Source organism: Ammospiza nelsoni, chromosome 8 (assembly GCF_027579445.1).
Source record: "Ammospiza nelsoni isolate bAmmNel1 chromosome 8, bAmmNel1.pri, whole genome shotgun sequence".
NCBI lineage: Eukaryota > Metazoa > Chordata > Aves > Passeriformes > Passerellidae > Ammospiza > Ammospiza nelsoni.
The window spans coordinates 3,928,339-3,947,151 of record NC_080640.1 but is presented as its reverse complement, the minus strand read 5'-3'; the positions used below and the strand labels follow the sequence as shown (position 1 = coordinate 3,947,151).

Sequence of the window (18,813 nt, the reverse complement as noted above, 5' to 3'; positions counted from 1 at the left end):
CAAGTCAGTCTCTCTGTCTCTCTCCATCACCGACATGCTGCCTTGGGAAAAACTCATCCTTTGGATGGACGAGGAAAACTCATCCTGTGGATGGATGGAATCCTTCCATCCTTTGGATCTGAAATCTTCCCAACAACGCGCTGCTGCTCAGTGCTGACATGAAAGTTTGAACACAGGGCTGCAAACACAGCTCCATGCACAAGCAACACCCCCAAGGATGGGCTGGGGTTGCCAAGCCAAAACTCACCCTTGGCACTGCCACCCCTTCTCCTCTCTCCATCACCGACATGCTGCCTTGGGAAAAACTCATCCTGTGGATGGATGGAATCCATCCATCCTTTGGATCTGAAATCTTCCCAACAACGTGCAGCTGCTCAGTGCTGACATGAAAGTTTGAACACACAAGCAACACCGCCAAGGATGGGCTGGGGTTGCCAAGCCAAGGCTCACCCTTGGCACTGCCACCCCTCCTGCCCCAGCAGCACCAGGAGCATCACTGGGACGCTCTGCCCCAGCCCCAGGCTCCCTCAGAGCTGCCACCCTGCCCTCCCTCCCTGCCCAGCCTCTGCCAGGCTGCACATCTGGGATAAATATAAGGAGCCTGTGACAGGAAATATCTCAAACCAATCCAGCTTGCTTTTAAAACCTTTTATAAAGTGTAAGGTCTGAGTTTTATGGAGACCTGGTGTGGCTGCTCTAGCAAGTTTACACATTTAGACACTTTTTTTTTTCCTTCTAGCATCACATCTGTTGTTATTAATTCATAGGAAATAATAAGAGAAATTAATAAACCGAAACACTTCTCATAAGGCATAGAAGTTTTCATAGTGCCTGGAGCTGTTGCTCAGGCAGTGATTCCAGAGGAAAGTTGTGTGGTTACAATAAACCTGAACTCAAGCTTTGTACTCCTTCCCAACCCTTAAAAAGGAATCAGTTTGTAAGTTCTAGGGCAGAGTAAAAAGCAAAAATAAGTTTGGTTGGATTGTGTGCTTCTCACTTAATTATTCTTTTTTATTTAACTGATTATTCATTTGATGGACTGTATGTTCTTTGAATCCACAGAATTCTCTGAATTCTTGAGTATTCTTTGATACACAGCACTAAGACAGCACTAAAATGTCAGAAAGAACTTATACATTTAAATCCCAAACAGTGGGAAACTGCTTCAGTGGAGGGATAAAAACTTGGCCAGGTGCACATAGAAAATAACCAGAGGTTCTTTAGATATATCCAGAAGTGCAGAAAAGCAGAAGATTTAGGAACTCATATAACAGAGCTTTCTTGTTTCCTTTAAAGCCCACCATGTCCAAGCTGTTGCACCCTTGAGAAACACCCTGAGAGCAGAGGATTTAAGAGTTCAAAGCATCAAGAAGCAACATTTCAAAAGATATCTAAATCTCTGAGATCTGAGAAAATCAAATCCAGGCCTGGATTGAAGAGTGACTACCCTCTTTTAGTAAAAAAAAAAAAAAAAAAAAACCAAAACAAAAAAAGACCCCAACAACCAAAACCGCCATACCCCAAACCAAACCCCAGAAATAAATAAAGAAGAAAAGAGGAGTGGAATTGTAGGGGTGCATGAGAGAGGATTTCCTTGGGAAGAGGAGATCTGAAATTGGCGTTTGGGCTCACTCAGGGGACACAAACCCCAGGGCAGCACAGGAATCCCCTGGGGAACGGGGAAAACCCAAGGACAGAGCCCAGCTTGCAAAGGGAATCAGTTCCTCCCCAATGTAATTTTAAAGGAATGATTCCTAAGGAGCTCAGAAAACCCTCTGTGCAGCCAGGCTCTCCCTTTCCCACATTTCAGCAGGTGATTCCCTGAGTTTTTGCTCGTCTTCCCAAGGATTTCAGCTCTCAGGTGAATTTTTAGCTTTCATGTGTCCATTGTGAAGATGACATTTGGACACACCAGAGTTTCTCTGTTCAACTTCCCCCTCTCTACCTGCCTTCAAACCAATCATGGAAAAGTCAGCTAACAGAAATAACCCAATAAATAAGTTTTAAAATGCCTCAAGCCCAAGCAAGCACCAGGTATCTGTGGATTTAAAATCTTGGTTATTACCTTTTAAATTCTGAACACTCAGCATTCTCTCAAGGCTCTGAGTTTCCTGTCTGCAGGAAGAGAAATGCTAAAATTGAGTCAGACATTGCTTTTGGGGACCTCTGGGAGGATTGCAGGGGAGGTTTGAAGCTTGGGAAGTTGGTGTGAAGCTGCAGCTCCAAGCTATGGAGCAAAGGAGATAAAGCAGTTCAAGCAAGGTTCAGACAAATATCTCCAAGGGTGGGCACCTCTCCAGCACAAATGTTCAGAGCTCCTTTCTCCCTATTCCAGCTTCCTACGGTTCCCAAATTCATTCTGTCCAAACATCTTTTCTGCTTTGTTTAACAATTCAGCTGCGGTCCAGCAAAAGCTCAGAATCACAGGCTCCACATTTAGCACGTTGGAGGCCTCACTGGTTCAAAGCAAAGTGTGTCAGGAGCTCCAAATGAATTGGAATATGAGTTATAAGTGAGTATAAAACGGGCTGCATTCACCTCTGCCTGCTCCAGGATGAAAGCCCAAAAGTCCAAAAATAAAATTTAAAAAAAGGCCCAAAAATGCAAGCTGGAGGCAATGCATTTCCCAGCCTGTGGACACAAGGAGGAATGCTCAGGAGTGCATTCAGATAAAATCTAATTTTTATCAGTTGCTCAGTGAGGTTTGACATCCTTCCCCTGAAGAAAAGTGCCCACATTGTCACCCAGAGATTCATCTGCACTGCAAAACATCAAGGTGTTAATGTGAAAAGTTCAGGTCATGATTTGGGACTTGTTAATTCCAGTGCTGCCTTGGAGAGTTCAGCCTCCTTCCCATCCACAGGAGCCAAAAGTATTTGTTAAGTACAGGTATTCTGCACTTGAAAAGCCGTGGAATAGGGAAAGCTTCAAGGCAAGCTTCCCTGAGCACACTACTCCTCATTTTCCCACTTCCTAATTGGAAAGGAAAAAAATCTGATTCAGGTTTAATGAGCAGAAATACGGAAAGAGTTGCAGAGGAAAAGTTCTGTCCTATTTTCTGTCCCCTTTTTCAGAGAGTTCTGTGGCATTTTATCTGCACTAACTCCACACTAGCACTTTTAAAAAATATTTTTTAAGGTTTCCCATTTTATTCCTCTTGTCAGACAGCAGGGGGGTCTCCATGTCTGATTGCCATTTGACATGCATTCAAGCACCAAAAAAAAGCCAAGTACATATTTGGGGTATGGAACAAACCAGATGTGTCTGCAGGATTTTGGATTCCATGTGGTACCAGCCTCAGACCCCTCATTCCTGCCAGCTTGGGATTTATCCATTTTCTTCTCTGGGGCTCGTGCCTTTCATCCATCTCTTGGCTTCTGCAGCACCTGGACCCTGTCAGCATTTCCAAAGGTCTTTGGAAGAACACTCAGAGATCACTCACGTTTCTGACTCTGCGAATGATTCCCCAATCCTTTGTTCCACCACCAGATGGAATCAAGGTTTTTGGGGTCCCTTTTTGTCACTTCCATGTATCTGATGAAAGGCAGAGGAACTGGTCTAGGTCTGAGCCACTCCTCTGGGGAGCCTGCAGGAGTTCTGGACTGCAGTCCTCTGCTGGGATCCAGAATTATCCAGAGGAGTCTGAGGAACAAAATATCCCCCAGGAGAGCTGTCAGACACTTTTCTCTTTGTTTTAGCTCGCGTGCTGGGCCTGGCTACTCCTCTCCTCATCACTCTGTTCCCCAGCAGCATAAGAGCTCTGGCCTCGCCTGGGGAAGCCTCCTGCTCCAGGGACATCACTGAAGGCTGGGACACATCCCCATCTTCTTGGGTCAGCCCCATCCTCTAACAAATCCAGATCCACTCCACTTTTACCATGGGAAATCCCAGCCTCCCCAGCAGCCATCCATACAGCCCAGATTTACTTTTGGCAGAGCTCTCACTGGAATTTTTAATTGGAATTTAAAGATAGTGCAGTCTGCCCACTCTGGGATAAAGCTGGGTCTGTCCCCTGGGATAGGGTACTGCCCATCCAGCCTGTGATGACAAACACAATTCTAACTCGTTCTGAAATGCCTTCTGTAACTCAGAATCACAGAATCATTCAGGTTGGAAAAGATCTCCAAGATCATCCAGTCCAACCTTTAACAGTATTTTTCAGTGCCTGAGCAATTAAGGGGGAAAAAGAGAAAAATCACATTGTCAAGTTCTACTTTTGGGCAATCACATAGGAAAGGCTGTTTTGCTGAAATTGCAGTTTCTGTTATCAGTCAGTGAAGCATTTTTGGGAAGGTTGAGATCTGGCCCCTTGTTTTCAGACATCCTCTGTCTTGTACATGAGGAAAATTCATTACACTATTGAAAATAATCTTGGGGAAGGAAAAAAGGGGTGTGCTTGAGCCAATCTGGCCTAAGGGGTGGTTGTACCAGTGCTGCAGGGTGTGCTGACAGCCAGGTCTGAGACCAGCTCTTCCAAAATACTCTGAACTGTTCCCTTCCTTTGACAGATGTTTCAGGTGCACCCTGAAAGTCGTGAGGAGCCATAAACCTGTCACCAAAAACTGCTGTATCCCTGAAGGGGAGAACATAGAAATACCCTGCTTTCTGGGAAAGAGGGACAGAGACGGGTTTCAGTTTGCAAGGTGCAAGCAACACCTTGTCCTAGCATGCCAGGATGGTTGGTGGGCTTGGCATTTCCCCTCAGTTCTGGATGTGGAGAAGGAAGGGGATGCTCAGCGTGGCTCTGTGCTCCCCCTCTCAAACACAACCCCCTTAAAATGGGAAGCTGCTTTGCTTTCTAAAGTTCAAATGAGAAAACAGCTAAAAAGCAAATCTGGGGAGAGTGGGGACTGTCCTGGAAGACAAGCAGGGACATTTGGTGTTCACCCTCAGGATCTCTTCGAGGTCCCAGTCAGAAGGATTGATCCCATAGAGCCACAATGAGGGGAAGCAACAAGAAAACCACTAAATTTGTGATACATGGGAGAGTAAGGAAGAAATCATCTACAGGAAGCACTCAAGACCCATAAGCTAAGCAAGAAAATCAGATTTAGGAAGGTCTACCAGGTCATCCAGGTCTACCAGGTCATCCACTTTCTGGATGAGCTGCTGAGGTCCAAAAGAAAAAATCAACCTGAACAGAGGACTCTGGTGCTTTATCCAACTGAGTTCCACTGTAGAACTTTCAAAATTCCCATATTTTTAAAGTTTTAAACTATAGATATACACATAATTCTTTGCCATCAACTTCATGGAAGATCTCAGTTGGATTTAAATGGTCTTTGGGAATCACGTTGATTGTAGGAGAAGAGTTTTGCCAGGTACATACCTTAAATAATTCACCAGCGGCCCCAGGATGATGTACAGTCACACCAGAAGTCTGTCTGGCAATTCATTAATAAAAAAAGCAAACCACAAAATAAATCTGTAAGTAACTAACCCCCCGTATAAAAAAACCTCAATTAATCACTTCCACTATCCACTTTGAAAGTCATATTTTCTATGTCAGTATCTACAGAGCAGATGCACTGTGTAGCAGAGTAAAAGGACATGTAACTGTGATCTTTGTTTAACTTATGTACACAACTTTTACTGTGTGCCTTGCTGGGCAGGTTGGATGCAGCAGCACTTTTGCAAGTACAGCATCCTGCTAATTCCTCTGTGAAAGCATGAACAAAAGTCTTTTATTTTACTCTTATTTATAGATCTGTAAGTTACAGGTAATTAATCGCAAAGAAACAGAAGATAAATCCCATATCTGGGTACTTTCACTCCTAAATCAGCTCAGCTCCAGCCGTGAGTCACAGCTACTGGAAGTCACCGTGGCCCTCTGGAGCTTCCCAGCTTTTTTTCACTTTTCTGCAATGTCAAATCCCAGCAAGGCAGCCCCACAGAGCCCAGACAGGGCAGGTTTGGGGGGATTCATGTGTCAGAACAGAAAATGATTCACTCTTCCTAAGCCAAGAGTAAAATGAGTTTCTCCCCTCCTTACAAAGTGGTGTTATCCCATGTAATTCTTTGAAATGGATTGTTATAAAATATACTTCACTGTGTATTGGGGCTGATTCCCATTTATAAGAGAGCTGCTTTAAATACCCCTCCAGAATCAGAAAATCACTTTAAGGCCTTTTCTTATTTGCAAAAATGATGTAAATCACTGAGCAAACAAGGAATGAAGCCCTTGTCTTTCCTTGTCTCCATTTAAGCCATAATGAGATGGATGTCCACAACACCAGGATGTTCCCCACCAGGAGGGAAGCATTTTTTGTCCAAAAGAGGAGTTCAGATATCTATCAGCGGACTCACCAGAACATCCTTTGTAATTTAATTAGAGCAGGGCTGGAGGGATTAGCAGCTAAGCCCAAGTGCTCTGAAGATGCCTTAAGTGACCCACACACTCTCCCTCTGATGCCTTCACAGGCACTCTGACTCCCTGAGTCACCAGCTGGCATCTCTTCATTATTCTTGTTTTTCTCACCTATTTCTTCGTTGCCATTTTTAGCCACGGGTAGGAAAGAGGAACAGTTTTCCCTTTACACCTGTCAAGTTGATTTAGCACTGCCAGGCACGTGCAGGAGGAATAAAAAGCCTTGCTCCAATCTGATAGTGCTCCACCCCTTGCAGCACACAGCAGACATCCAGAATAGCCTGTTCTTGCTCACACTGGGATGCTGAAACCACAGGGGAATGGAATCAGAAATAGTCCTTTTGCTGTGCCACAAGGAAATTACAAATGTGTCTAGATCAGGAATAATGAATTAGCACTGCGGTGTGTTTTACTAATGGTTTGATGTCAGTGTTTCTCATGGCTTGATTGGATATGCAAACACCCCACCAAACACCTTTTGAAGTTGAAATAGCCACAAGAAGGCTCCTCTGGAGCAAGGCTTGACCCTGAACGATGCAGGAATTTGTGGATCAGGAATCCTCATCAGGAAAATAATCAGACAGCAGCACTGGTGGAGACCTGTCTTTGGGCTCGACAGTTTCCTCTAAACATCCTCATTTAATTCCCCAGGCACTGAATTTAAAAGTGCATCTTAAAAGGCAAGAAATTTTGACTGCATCAGAGCTTTACTTGTTTCCTGGAGCTCCCAGCATTAAAGGCACAGATTTGTATTTCCATAGAGCAAATAATCCCACAAGACATCACCTCACCAGAGGTCCAACAAGAAGACCAAATCTAGAGCATCCTTTGCAAAGCAACAAGGTCACAAGCAACCACTGTGTGAATATGACATTTAAATCTCAACTCTGACCACCAGTCTTTTGGTAGTTTGCTTTTTACACAGTGAATTGGGCAAGACTTTAAAATCCCAGGTCAGATATAGAAAATTCAGGAAATTACTTCTTCTGCACCACAGCTTCTACTTCCACCACTTCATTTTTCTGACAGATTTGAAGCTCACATAGCTGACAGAAAGCTTCATTCCAAACCCAAAAGAAATAAGTGAACTTTGGTTGTGAGCCATGGGATTGACCTGTCTAGCCAGCTCACTGAACAGATAATAACATTAAACCCCAAGACTGAATTCAGCTAATGAGTGTCTCATAATTGCTGGCATTTCAGGAACAGCTCTAGGCTCAGGTTGAGATATTAAAATCTATTCAGTGAAACCATCCCCCTTTTAAAGATGTGTTTTTAAGGAGACATTTTTCTCACCTTAAACATGAGGTTGAATTCAGAGAAGGCTGCTGGAAGAATTATCTTTGAAAGTGGTTTTCTCTGGCATAATCAAATGTGTTTATTCCCATTTTTTTTTCTTTCTCATGTTACATTATTCATTGAAGCCATGGGTAAGGAAAGATGCTAATCAAAAAGATTTGGCCAATTTTGAGGGTATTGCTCATTATTCATTCTTAGTCATCCCTTGTCCTCTTTTGTTGTGACACTCTTTAAAGGATGGGCTCTTAAATGGAATGGTGCACATTACATTATTCTGCATATTTTAGAAGTGCTGAGGAGAAAATAGAGGCTGGTAGATGAAAGAAAACTCATTAAAAGCCACATTGCTTGTCACATATGGCAATTAGGATGCAATACAGGTCATATTAAAATTCATGGGATACCCACCTAGGGCCAGGAAGTCCATTCTTAGGAGTTCCCATTATGAGAAGCGTAAACAAAAGCTTTAAAATTAAAGTCTGTGTTCTAGGTCACAGGAGAGCTCTACTTTGGGCTGCTCAGAGAAGGAAAGTTTAAGAGAGGGGACACCAAAGGACTGGAAAAGATCAGCACTGGGGGTTCCCCAGCTCATGAGGAATTCTGTGCTGCTGTGTCTTCGTGACCAGGTCTCAAGTGCTTTCAGCTGTCAGTTCAATGCCTTCTGTATCATTCTGTCATTTCTTCTTTCTAGTGAGCAAAACCACCACACAGATGCCAGTAACACCCCAAACCTGTCATGTTTTTAACTTCACACACTCCTCAGAACTTCGCCCCCATTTCACACCAAAATATCTCCAGTTTTTCCTGAATAACATCCCTGTGATTCAGCTTTCCCTCCTCATTCACTCACTGATCTCTCTCCATGTTTTCATTATCTTGATAAACATCTCACTTAAAGTACTATTGGTCTATTTTTATAAATTCACATTCTCTCTGTTGGATTATTTCCATGTTTGCCTGCACTGTCCATTTTATCCTCTCCTTGCCTTCCCTTACTGACTCCTCCTCCTCCTCACAGGAAAGACCTGGCCCATCCTATGCACTACAGAATTAAAAAGAAATAAACCAAACCCTTAAGAATTGCATTATTGAACAGGTGGCAAGATTGCAGAAAAATAAACAAATATGGGGCAAGTAAACACTGATGCATCCAAGGAGTTTCATCAAGCCTGGGGAAAGCACCAAATGAGATGAGGCAAAGGAAATCCTGATTTCAGCTAAACACAGACAAATGTTGGCTTGTGCAGAGATCAAACACTGGGAGATCTGTGAAATACAGAACAAATGTGCTCTAAGCCCCACTCTGAGCACTGCCATACAAATAAACACCACTCCTCTAGTTTCTAAATACATTCAGAATTGAAGTATGGCTCTACAAGAACTACAAGTTTAAATTTTGCAGATCAAATCAAAATAATTACAAACTTTGCTGCGGCAGACTTGGGCTACACTGACGAGGTTATTGAGCACCTCAGCCCTATAAAATCTCTTGATGATGAATTTTTGCCTGTAGTCAGACCCCCAGACTCTGAAGGGATCTGCCCCACAGATGGTAGCTGAGGCACCATCCATCAGACTCTATTAAAAGCCTCATAAAAGCAAAACATTGATGTTAACAAGACTCTTTCCACTGATTTGATTGGGCTTTGGACAGAGGCCTATACAAACAAGGACAGAATTAGAAAATGGCAATCTGTTTATATGCAGAAAACCTGTCAATCCAAATGTTTGCCTTCCAAAGATGACCTAGCACCACTTAATTTATGAGGCATTTAAAGGGCAAAGAGGCAGATTGATACTTTCAACTTTTACCTGAGTTGACTATTTGCAAATATTGATTCTAATATTTTAAACCAAAAATTGCAAACCCATTGGCGTCAACTGGATTTCTTTCTACATTAACATTTCACAGACTGAAAACATCGCTATTCTGGCCACCTTCAGTAATTAGCTGAAATAAATGGAGTGTGTGTCATCTGTTTAGTGCCATGTCCTTGAGACTGCTCCATTTGATTTCCATTTTGATCCAAAGCTGGGGTTGATCAGGACCAGCTGCTCAGCCAAAGGGCACATCACACATTCCCATTGCTCCTCCTTCCCCATCTCAGCTCCCAGCCAGGCCATTGTTTGTTGCAGCTAATTAATCCCACATGTCCTGGCTGCCAGTGAGCCTCACAAACCCCAAATTTCGGTATTTACTGCATGTCCAATAAATTAATTCCACCTCTGGAGAGATGCATAAACACAGTTGTGTACATGTAAGCAGAAGACACATTCTTACCCAGCCAGATTTATGGTTATTATTATTGATACTTGTTTGACAGCTGCTATTATTATTTCTAGCTGGCCTCTTAACATGCAGATGTGAGTTAATATAGGTATGTATTAGTATTTCAACATCTCTGTGAGGGCCAGATTGTCAGATCTTCATTCCAAACTGATCCCTGGTGACATGGGGACATGGCACTGAGCATCACAGTTACTGCCCTGGCAGGACCTTGCCCTTGCCTGCCTCTGAGTGAGGAGAAAAGAGAAAATTTAAATATTACAGCCAGGACTTTTAACACTGCAGCTGAAACTGCCTGACACTTCCTGCTGGAACCCTCCTGTTTTCACTCCCATCTGTAGCAAGTGGTGACCCTTCTCCTCACTGGTGTTCACCTCAGGGATTATGATGCCTCTTGCAGTTAAAATTGTTCAGCTGCTCCCAGGGAAATCTACTGAATTTTCCCAGATAAATAAGTCCAGTTTGCTGAGTTGACATCAATCACCCAGGTCCTGGATCAAGGAGCAGGAGTTTGGTGGAGGAGATCGGGTGCTTGTTGTACCTCTGGCTGATTTTTAAAAGCTCAGAGGCTTTGAAACCTCTTATTGCACATGGCTGGTGAAAGCTTGGAAGCTCAGCTGCGTCCAAAGAGCCCAAACTTGCTGCAGAAGGGGAAATTGAGCCATTCCCAGCTGCTTTTGGTGGTGCACCACGAGCCTCTCCCCCTGTGCTCAGTGCAGCAGGTGGGGAATGAGGAAGATGCCAGTCTGTAAAGAAAAATAAACTTTGCCCTCATGGATTGGATTCTCTTCCCATCAGTGTCATGTTTGGAGCAAGTGTGAATCCCCAAGTGCTGGGAAAATTGGGAAAAAGCCAACAGGGAAGGTGAAAGCAGAGATGAACCACAGAACATCCCACCACAAGATGGAAATCTCGATTGTCTCCACCACAATGAGGAATCAAAAACCTAATTACAGAGCTTTAATATCCAAGTGTTTCCCATGGTCATGAATTTATGGAATGGTTTGGGTTGGAAAGGATCTAAAAACATCATCCAGTCCATTCCACTGTCCCAGGTGCTCCCTGCCCCAGTGTCCAGCCTGGCCTTGGGCACTGCCAGGGATCCAGGGGCAGCCACAGCTGCTCTGGGCACCCTGTGCCAGGGCTCAGCACCCTCACAGGGAACAATTCCATCCCAATATCCCATCCAACCCTGCCATCTGGCACTGGGAAGTGTTGCCCCTTGTCCTGTCAATGCAGCTGTTCAGTCTGTGGAGGTGGAAAGTTCTTAAGTTAAGAACCTTTTTCCTTAACTTAAAAACCCAAACAAATGACACATTGCAACAAGAACATTCTCAGATCTCCCGTAGACTGCAGTGACCCTACTGAGATAATGAACTTGAGGTGGTCCAGGCAGTGTCATTTCCTTGGGAAGCTGCTGGCCCCTGAGGGGACAGGGACACAGATGTTTTGTGTCTCTTCTCCCCAGACAAGGTACATCTGCCACCACCCTTGACTTCTGCCTGGAGTTACCCTGACAAGCCACGCTGCCTGTCCCACAAATGGTTTTAGAAATGTCAGATGTTAGAAATTACACTTTCTTATCACTATTTATTAGTATAAAGGCCCAGATGTTTGCTGCATGAATGCTAATTAATTTTTATTACTGCTAACATTAAATTTCAAATATTTTGTTTGTTACCTGCTGGATGTCACTGGACAAAGTTAAAGCCACCCTACAACCCCGATGCCCTGTTTTGCTGTACTGATGATTCTGAACCACAGATTTTGTGCCATATGCCCCAGTCATTAACATGAAATTTCCTCCTGAAGGAAAGTTCAGCTGTAGAGGAATGAGATTTGGCCCCAAATTTTACAACTCTAAACTTCATGGACCAAACTCACTCCTAAGTATCCCAAACCAGTAAAATACCTATCAGACAGTCAGGGAACACAGAAAGGGATTACTCTTTTGGGGTGCAATCAGGTGTTAATGGGAACAAGTGGGTGGTAGAAGCTGATCAAGTTTCTGCAAACTTTCAAAAATGGAAGTAAGGGTGGCCTTTTTATTTTGAGGCATTTTTGTTGCTGTTTGATTTCTTTACTTAACTGGTCCATAATAAATGGAGCTTGTTAGGGCTTAGTCTTTTCCAGGAAGATCTCTGTTTACCTATCTTCCTCTGGAGGGCTTAAAAGTGAAATCTCAGAGAAATTCACAGGTTTAGAAGTGAAATTAATTCAGAAACCTTTCTTAGATTAAAGTGACAAGGGATAAGGTGAGATGTCACTATACATAATCACCTTTTACTATGAGATCTGGCTCTGTTCTTTTGCTTACAAAACAGCAGCTTTCACAGCAAGCCAGTTGCCAAGTGTAATTAAGAATAATTAAGAAGGAAAAGTCCACAGACTAGCCAGAGTACAGCAGAATTACTACATTCCGACTCTTTAACTCTTTCCCTTTCAAGTAGAGATTGTTTCAAAGTATGTAAAAGTTCTGTTCTGTGGGATATTAAAATTTAATGTGTTGTCATCATCATCACCACCACCACATTTATTGTTATTATTACCAAGACTGCCATTAAATGGAAATTCATTAATGCTAAAAGTCACAGCCGGCGTGAGATTCAGCAGGCTCCAAACTCTGGAGGAGAAGGTGGAAAGTTACCTGGTGGCGGTTCAAGAATGGGTTTTCCTTTTTTGTTGTTTTTCTTCTGTTTTAACTCCTTCCTGCTCGGTTTGAACCCTGGCTGCTCCTCTCTCTCAGCAGCACGGATAGGTCCTTCCTCTCCGGGTTGCTCCGTGAAAGGAAAGAACTCTTCCCCGGGATACGGAAAGGAGTAATAATGATCCCTGTTGGTGATTTCCTGCAGGTAATAATCCTGATCGTCCATGGGGACAGCCCGGGACACATCCCCCAGCAGTGCCAGCCCCAAGGTGCAGAGAGCGAGGCAGAGTGCGGAGCGGCCACGGGCGATCATCGCTGCCGTGCGCGGGAGTCCCGAACTTTACTGGGAGAGCGGGCAGAGAGAGTCCGGGCAGCGGGAACAGCGCTCCGGGAGCGGCGGCGATGGAGCCGAACCGCGACGGGGATGCGGGGAGGAGGCAGAGCCGGACACACGGACAGTCGGACACACGGACAGCCGGGCACACGGACAGTCGGACACACGGACAGCTGGGCACACGGACACACGGACAGTCGGGCACACGGACAGTCAGACACTCGGACACTCGGACACACGCACACTCGGACAGTCGGACAATCGGGCACTCGGACAGTCGGGCACTCGGACACACAGACACTCGGACACACGGACACTCGCCCGCAGGTGGGATGCTGCCCAGCCCCGCCGCTCTCGGTGCCGCTGTGTCCCAGCGCCGGTTCCCGCTCCGTGCCCGGACTCCTCGCTCCTCCTGCGCGCCGCTCATCCAAGAGAGCGCTGATTCCAAGGCAAGGCGGCTTGGCAGGCAGCCCTCTCCTCCCAGCCCGCGGCCGAAGCGCTTCCCTCCCCCGGGACATGGGGGTGGGCACGCAGAGCCCCAGCCTGGCAGGGGGCATCCGCTGGCACTGCCACCCTGGGCACGCCGGGGACACGGGGCATGCGGGACTGGGGCAAACCATCCTCATTCCGCAAAAGTTATTCCCTTTCCCCCTCCTTTAACTTTTAACTTTCCCCCTCCTTTTAACTTTTACAGAGTAGGATCCGTCTCCAGTAAGCATCAATCTCAGCCCCCCTTCTTTTTATTAGTCTGCATCCATATGACAACAAAATTTCTATATAACTTAGTTTATAGATCTAAAACTATATTTCAATTTATATATAAATATATATAACTTTATATATATATAATTATATATATAATTTTAATATGAATTTAATATATTAAAATTATCTATAATGATATAAAAATATATACATAATTATATATAATTATATATACAATTATATATATAATTATATATATAATTATATATATAGTTTATATATATATAATTGTATATATAATTTTTATATATATAATTTATATATATATAGTTTGTATACTTTACGTATATATGGCTATATTCATTTATAGTAACTTATAGTAACAATAGTTTATTGTTCAAATAATATACTTTAAATCATATAGCTTTAGATACACTTATAGGCTGCATTTTTCCACTTCCTAATTGGAAAGGAAAAAAATCTGAAGAGGATCAATAAGCAGAAATATGGAAAGAGTCACAGGAAAAGTTCTGTGCTGTTTTCTGTTCACTTTTCCAAAGAAATAATAAGCTTATTATTTAATTTTAAAATAAGCTTATTATTTTATAGCAACTTACAGCAAATTATCTATAACTAATACAACTATATCTATAACTAATATCTATATTAACTAACTATCTATATCTTATACAAATCAACACACATCATGTGCCAAGTTATAAGAGGCTTCTTCTGGAGTACTTGGCAGCTCCCTGGATTCAGCCCAGCTGAAAATCAGGAAAACCATGGCTCATCTGTGGCCCTTTTTCTCACTGTTTTGGGATAATCCTGATATTTCCTCCCCCCTGAAACATCTTCCCAGCAGAGCAGGATGTTTTGTGCTACACTCACGCGAGCCAGTGTCATTAATGAAATCAATTTGTCTGAGAGCAAAATCTTATCTTTCATCTTTTTCATACCTCTAAAATAACCTTCAGTGCTGAAGGAAATGTGCAACAGTTGGCTCACATGAAATATGAATTCTTACTTCTGTGTTGAAAATACCAGCTTATATTTTCATCATGTATATTGTATTTCTTGCCACGGTCCAGTCAGCTGGGAGAAAGCATTACATCTGTTACCCCAGTCTTTATTCTGGCTTTGTGCACGCATTTTTGGTGGGTTTCTCATCATTTTAATACCATAATAAGCATCATTTCATGTCTTGGTACCTGTATATTGTGATATATTTGGTTTCCAGGCTGTGGGTGATCCTGTCCCATGAATGCAATGATCATCCTTACTTTCTTAGTTGCTATCCCAAAAGGAATGTAGTGATGCTGTTGTGTCTGTTGTCCTGCCTTTTATAAAAACGCAGCTGTACTTTTGTACTGAACTTTTACACTGAACTTTTACTTTTTTTTTTCCTTTAAATCTGACAACTATGCATCTTTTTATTTCAAATATAGGAATTTTTGGTTTTTAAAACTGGAATAAAATGTACTTTTCTTTTTCAATGCTTTGTTGAATTTTATACATATACATAAATAGACTTTATTTGAGGAAAAGCTGCTTCCCATCAAACTTTCAGGCCCTTTTATCTGTAATAGATGGCTTTGTCACCTCTGCCTCTGGGAGCAGGCTGAATATCCTGGAAATCCCCTCTTAGTGATTTCACAAATATTCTGACTTCATTTTCCCTTTCCAGAGTCCTCTCCCTTCTTGGTCCTAATTTCTGAGGGCGGAGCACAAGCTCCAGAAAATGTGTTCAATTTTGCTGCCATTTGCAGCACAGCCAGTCTTCTGAAAACATTATGAATATTCACATACCTAAAGAAGTAGTAGAAAAATAAACTTTTCCATGATGTCAATAAGGAATTGGCTGTTTGGTAACTAAAGCTTTAGCTGCAGATCATTATTTAACTTACTGTAGTGTTTAAAGATGGACAGAGAGACAAGCATTTACATTTTCAAGGATAACAAGAAGCATTTTCATAAAATACAAAGTTGAGTGTACTTTAATTAAAGGCCTGAGGAATGTGATTTGGGGAAATCTTGCATTCCACTGGGAAGAACTTTGCAGGACATCAGGCAGCACTAAACCCATTGCTGCTCCTCATGGAATCACAACAAATAATTCCCTCTTTTCTCTCTAATTACCCTCCAGAAAGATTAATTCATCAATACCTATTCCTGGGTATCAACCTGTGCAAATAACCAGCTCCCCTGTATTTCTGCTTTAGGGTTTTAATACTTTCTGTGGGTGTGGGGTTGGATTCACTGCTTCCCCTTCCACGCCCACCTCTCTTTTTGTGATGTGCATGAATTCAGCCAGCTGAGACCACACAAAGTCTGTCTCTAGGCATAATTTTGATCCACTTCACCATAAAATGTTTTTTATCTGTCAGCATCCTAGAAACAACTTACAGGAAAGGAGGTTTTTCTTCTTCTAAGAGTGGCCCCAAAGTATTGAGATCACTGAGGGCTCAGATGTTTTGGGCCTGAGGGCTTTTTTCTTTTCTTTTGCCTGGGAAACATCACAATAGCTTATAAAAACCTGCGTTGATGTGGAAGGAGATAAAGCAAACTGAGATTTTTGTAGAAAACAACTCTGACTGTAACCCTGAAATGATGCCAGTGAGAGTGTAGAAGTCATTCCACACTTTGCTTGAAATGTCTGTCCTGCTGCAGGGACACACAACATGCTGTGGTCTGTGAATGAGTTTCGCTTCCCCCTCTATTTCCAAGAAGGATTTATTTGGAAGATGATGGTTTGCTCCCTAATTTCAACAACACCTCTGGAAAAAGAGGCACTCCCAGCTCTTCCTTGGCCCTGCCAGGGGAGGTTTAGAGTGGATATTAGGGGAGATTTCTTCATGGAAAAGGTGATCAAACTTTGGAGCTGCCCACGGCAGTGGTGGAGTCCCCATCCCTGGAATGATTTAAAAGTTTTGTGGATGTGGCATTTGAGGACATGTGTGGGATTAGCAGGTTAATGGATAGACTTAATGATCTCAGATATCTTTTTCCAACATAAATGACTCTGGAAAGTGCAGATTCAGGAATGCTTTTCACTGAGGAGAAAGTAAAGTTGTACCTGTAAGCACAGTCCTTGCTGAGGATCTTGATTTGTATTTATACCCCACAATCAGTGACCACACATTTAGGTTTAACTCAAACAGCTCAGTGACTCCTGCAACTTCTCATTTGGAAAAATCAGTTTTTAGTTGGAGCAAAGCTTCGTGGTTGGAAAAAAAGAAAAGACAAAAAACCAGGCATCTCTGTTTTCCTTGCCATTCCAGGGTAACTTTCTGAGGTAGCACATAAGGTTTCTATATGCTTTGGCAACAAAATGACTCTAAAAATAACTTTCCTCCTGAACACCAGTGAAGTTTCTGTTCTTTTGTACTTCAGCTCTGTAGTAAATCATGAAGCACAGAATGGAGCATGAGAAGAGAATTACACTTTCTAAAGTAATTTTCTTTGCTGCATAAAGCATTTACCCCTGCTGTCAACAAGGTCAAACCATCTCAAAGGAAATGGAAACCTAAAAATGACACTGGGAAATACAAAGGAAACTGCATTGAACATTTATGTGGCTTTTTGATGCCTGTTTCTTACACACTTATCAGAGACAGGTACTGATGTCCTGCTCACCTGCTCACCCTGAATATCCTGGCATTTAAAGCCCTGCTTGCACTTGTTGACAAGGCAGATCCTTAAAAGAGTGGTTCTTACCACAGATTAAAATGACTGGAAACACAAACAAGCTCTTACATAGAGACATTCTGCTCAGTTTTAAGATACATTTAACTTTAAAGGCAATATAATTATTTTACCAGGTGAGGGATGCCAAATATACCCAGCCTCTCAACATTTGTCTCTGAATATATCAAATAATGGTACAAAATATCCTTCTGATCAGGCTGCTCTTCCCTTTGGGCAAACAGATTTTAAAATAAACAGTTGCCATTAATGAAGGCAATTATTTCCTTCAGCAGCCATTTATTTGAACTGGTTTGAAATGCAGTGTGCATCCTGGCTGGGGAATTTATCCCAGTACATTCTCCCTAACTTTTTCTCCTAAAAACAACATGACCTTCAGATAATCATTCAGCATATTGCCTTTGTGCTGGTGTCTGGAGAAGGATCTCAGATTGCCATGGAAACAAAAGTTCCTTGTTCTCTTATACTTCCCCGTGCTGTGGTATCATTTTCACTATATGAACACTTTTCCCAGCCAGAAATGGAATTGTGGGATTTTCCTGTTTTGAGCACCTCAAAGTGATGGATCAGTTCATGGTACAAATGCTGTGAATGCCAAGCAGAGGCTGCACCCACCATCATCATTATTTGGGGATATTTACATCAGATCCATCTGCATCAGCCCCATTCTGCTGGAGAAATGAAAATTCTCTACCTACACTTTCCCAGAGTTTTCTTTACTTTTTCCTTCTGTGCTGAACACATGAGAAAAAACGGAATTTTAAGAAAGTCAAAGTTAACCAGTGACATAAACAAAGCCAGAAAAGGAATTTCTGGCATTTTTTGCAAATAATGTAATAGTATTTTGGTTTTTTTTATTATTATGGTAACTACATTTCTTCATGCCCCAGAATGTCTGTAGATTTTGTGTTAACAACCCATTGCCCTGGCATTTGGCAGCCACTGCTGGACCAAAGCCAGCAGAATTATCACTAGGAAAGGGACTGGAGAGGCAGCCTTGGGATTAAAAATTCTCAAATGCTAACACTACAAAAAGGAGAACTAACGTTTTATTTTTTTCTAATACTATTAGTATTTATTGATTCATCAGCATTGGAAAGATTGTAGTTCTGCCCTGGTCAATGGTTTAGAGTTGTCTGCATTTTCCAAAAATGGGCAAGTTGAATGTGTAAATTTTATTTTAACTGTAAAACCGAGACAGCACTGAGACAACAGAGATGAGTGGATGACAGTGGTTATGTGGAACAGTTGGAGAAAATGGGATGAAATTCCCCTGCTGTGCTCCCAGCCTGTCTGGAACGTCCCTTTTTTGGTTCACTTGGATGAAAACAGCCACTTCCAGCAAGTCCCCATGGACATCATCTACCTGCCAACAGCTGAATCCCAAAAAGTAACGACTCTCACATTTCAGTCTGGTATTTCCTGGACTGAAATTGCTGCACATGTGCCATGTGGAGTGTGAGCAGCAT

At 42.6% G+C, this 18,813-nt stretch overlaps 1 protein-coding gene across 2 annotated transcripts in view; it reads right to left on the bottom strand.

Moving 5' to 3' along the window:
* Window positions 1-13,282, bottom strand: part of CPXM2 (carboxypeptidase X, M14 family member 2) — a 66,375-nt gene extending 53,093 nt beyond the window's left edge. For both annotated transcript variants that reach the window (XM_059477015.1, XM_059477016.1), the window contains exon 1: window positions 12,601-13,282. In XM_059477015.1, coding sequence (XP_059332998.1) covers window positions 12,601-12,913 — 313 coding nt within the window. In that variant the 5' untranslated portion in view covers window positions 12,914-13,282. The remainder of the gene's footprint in view (window positions 1-12,600) is intronic.
* Between the last annotated feature and the right edge of the window lie 5,531 nt (window positions 13,283-18,813).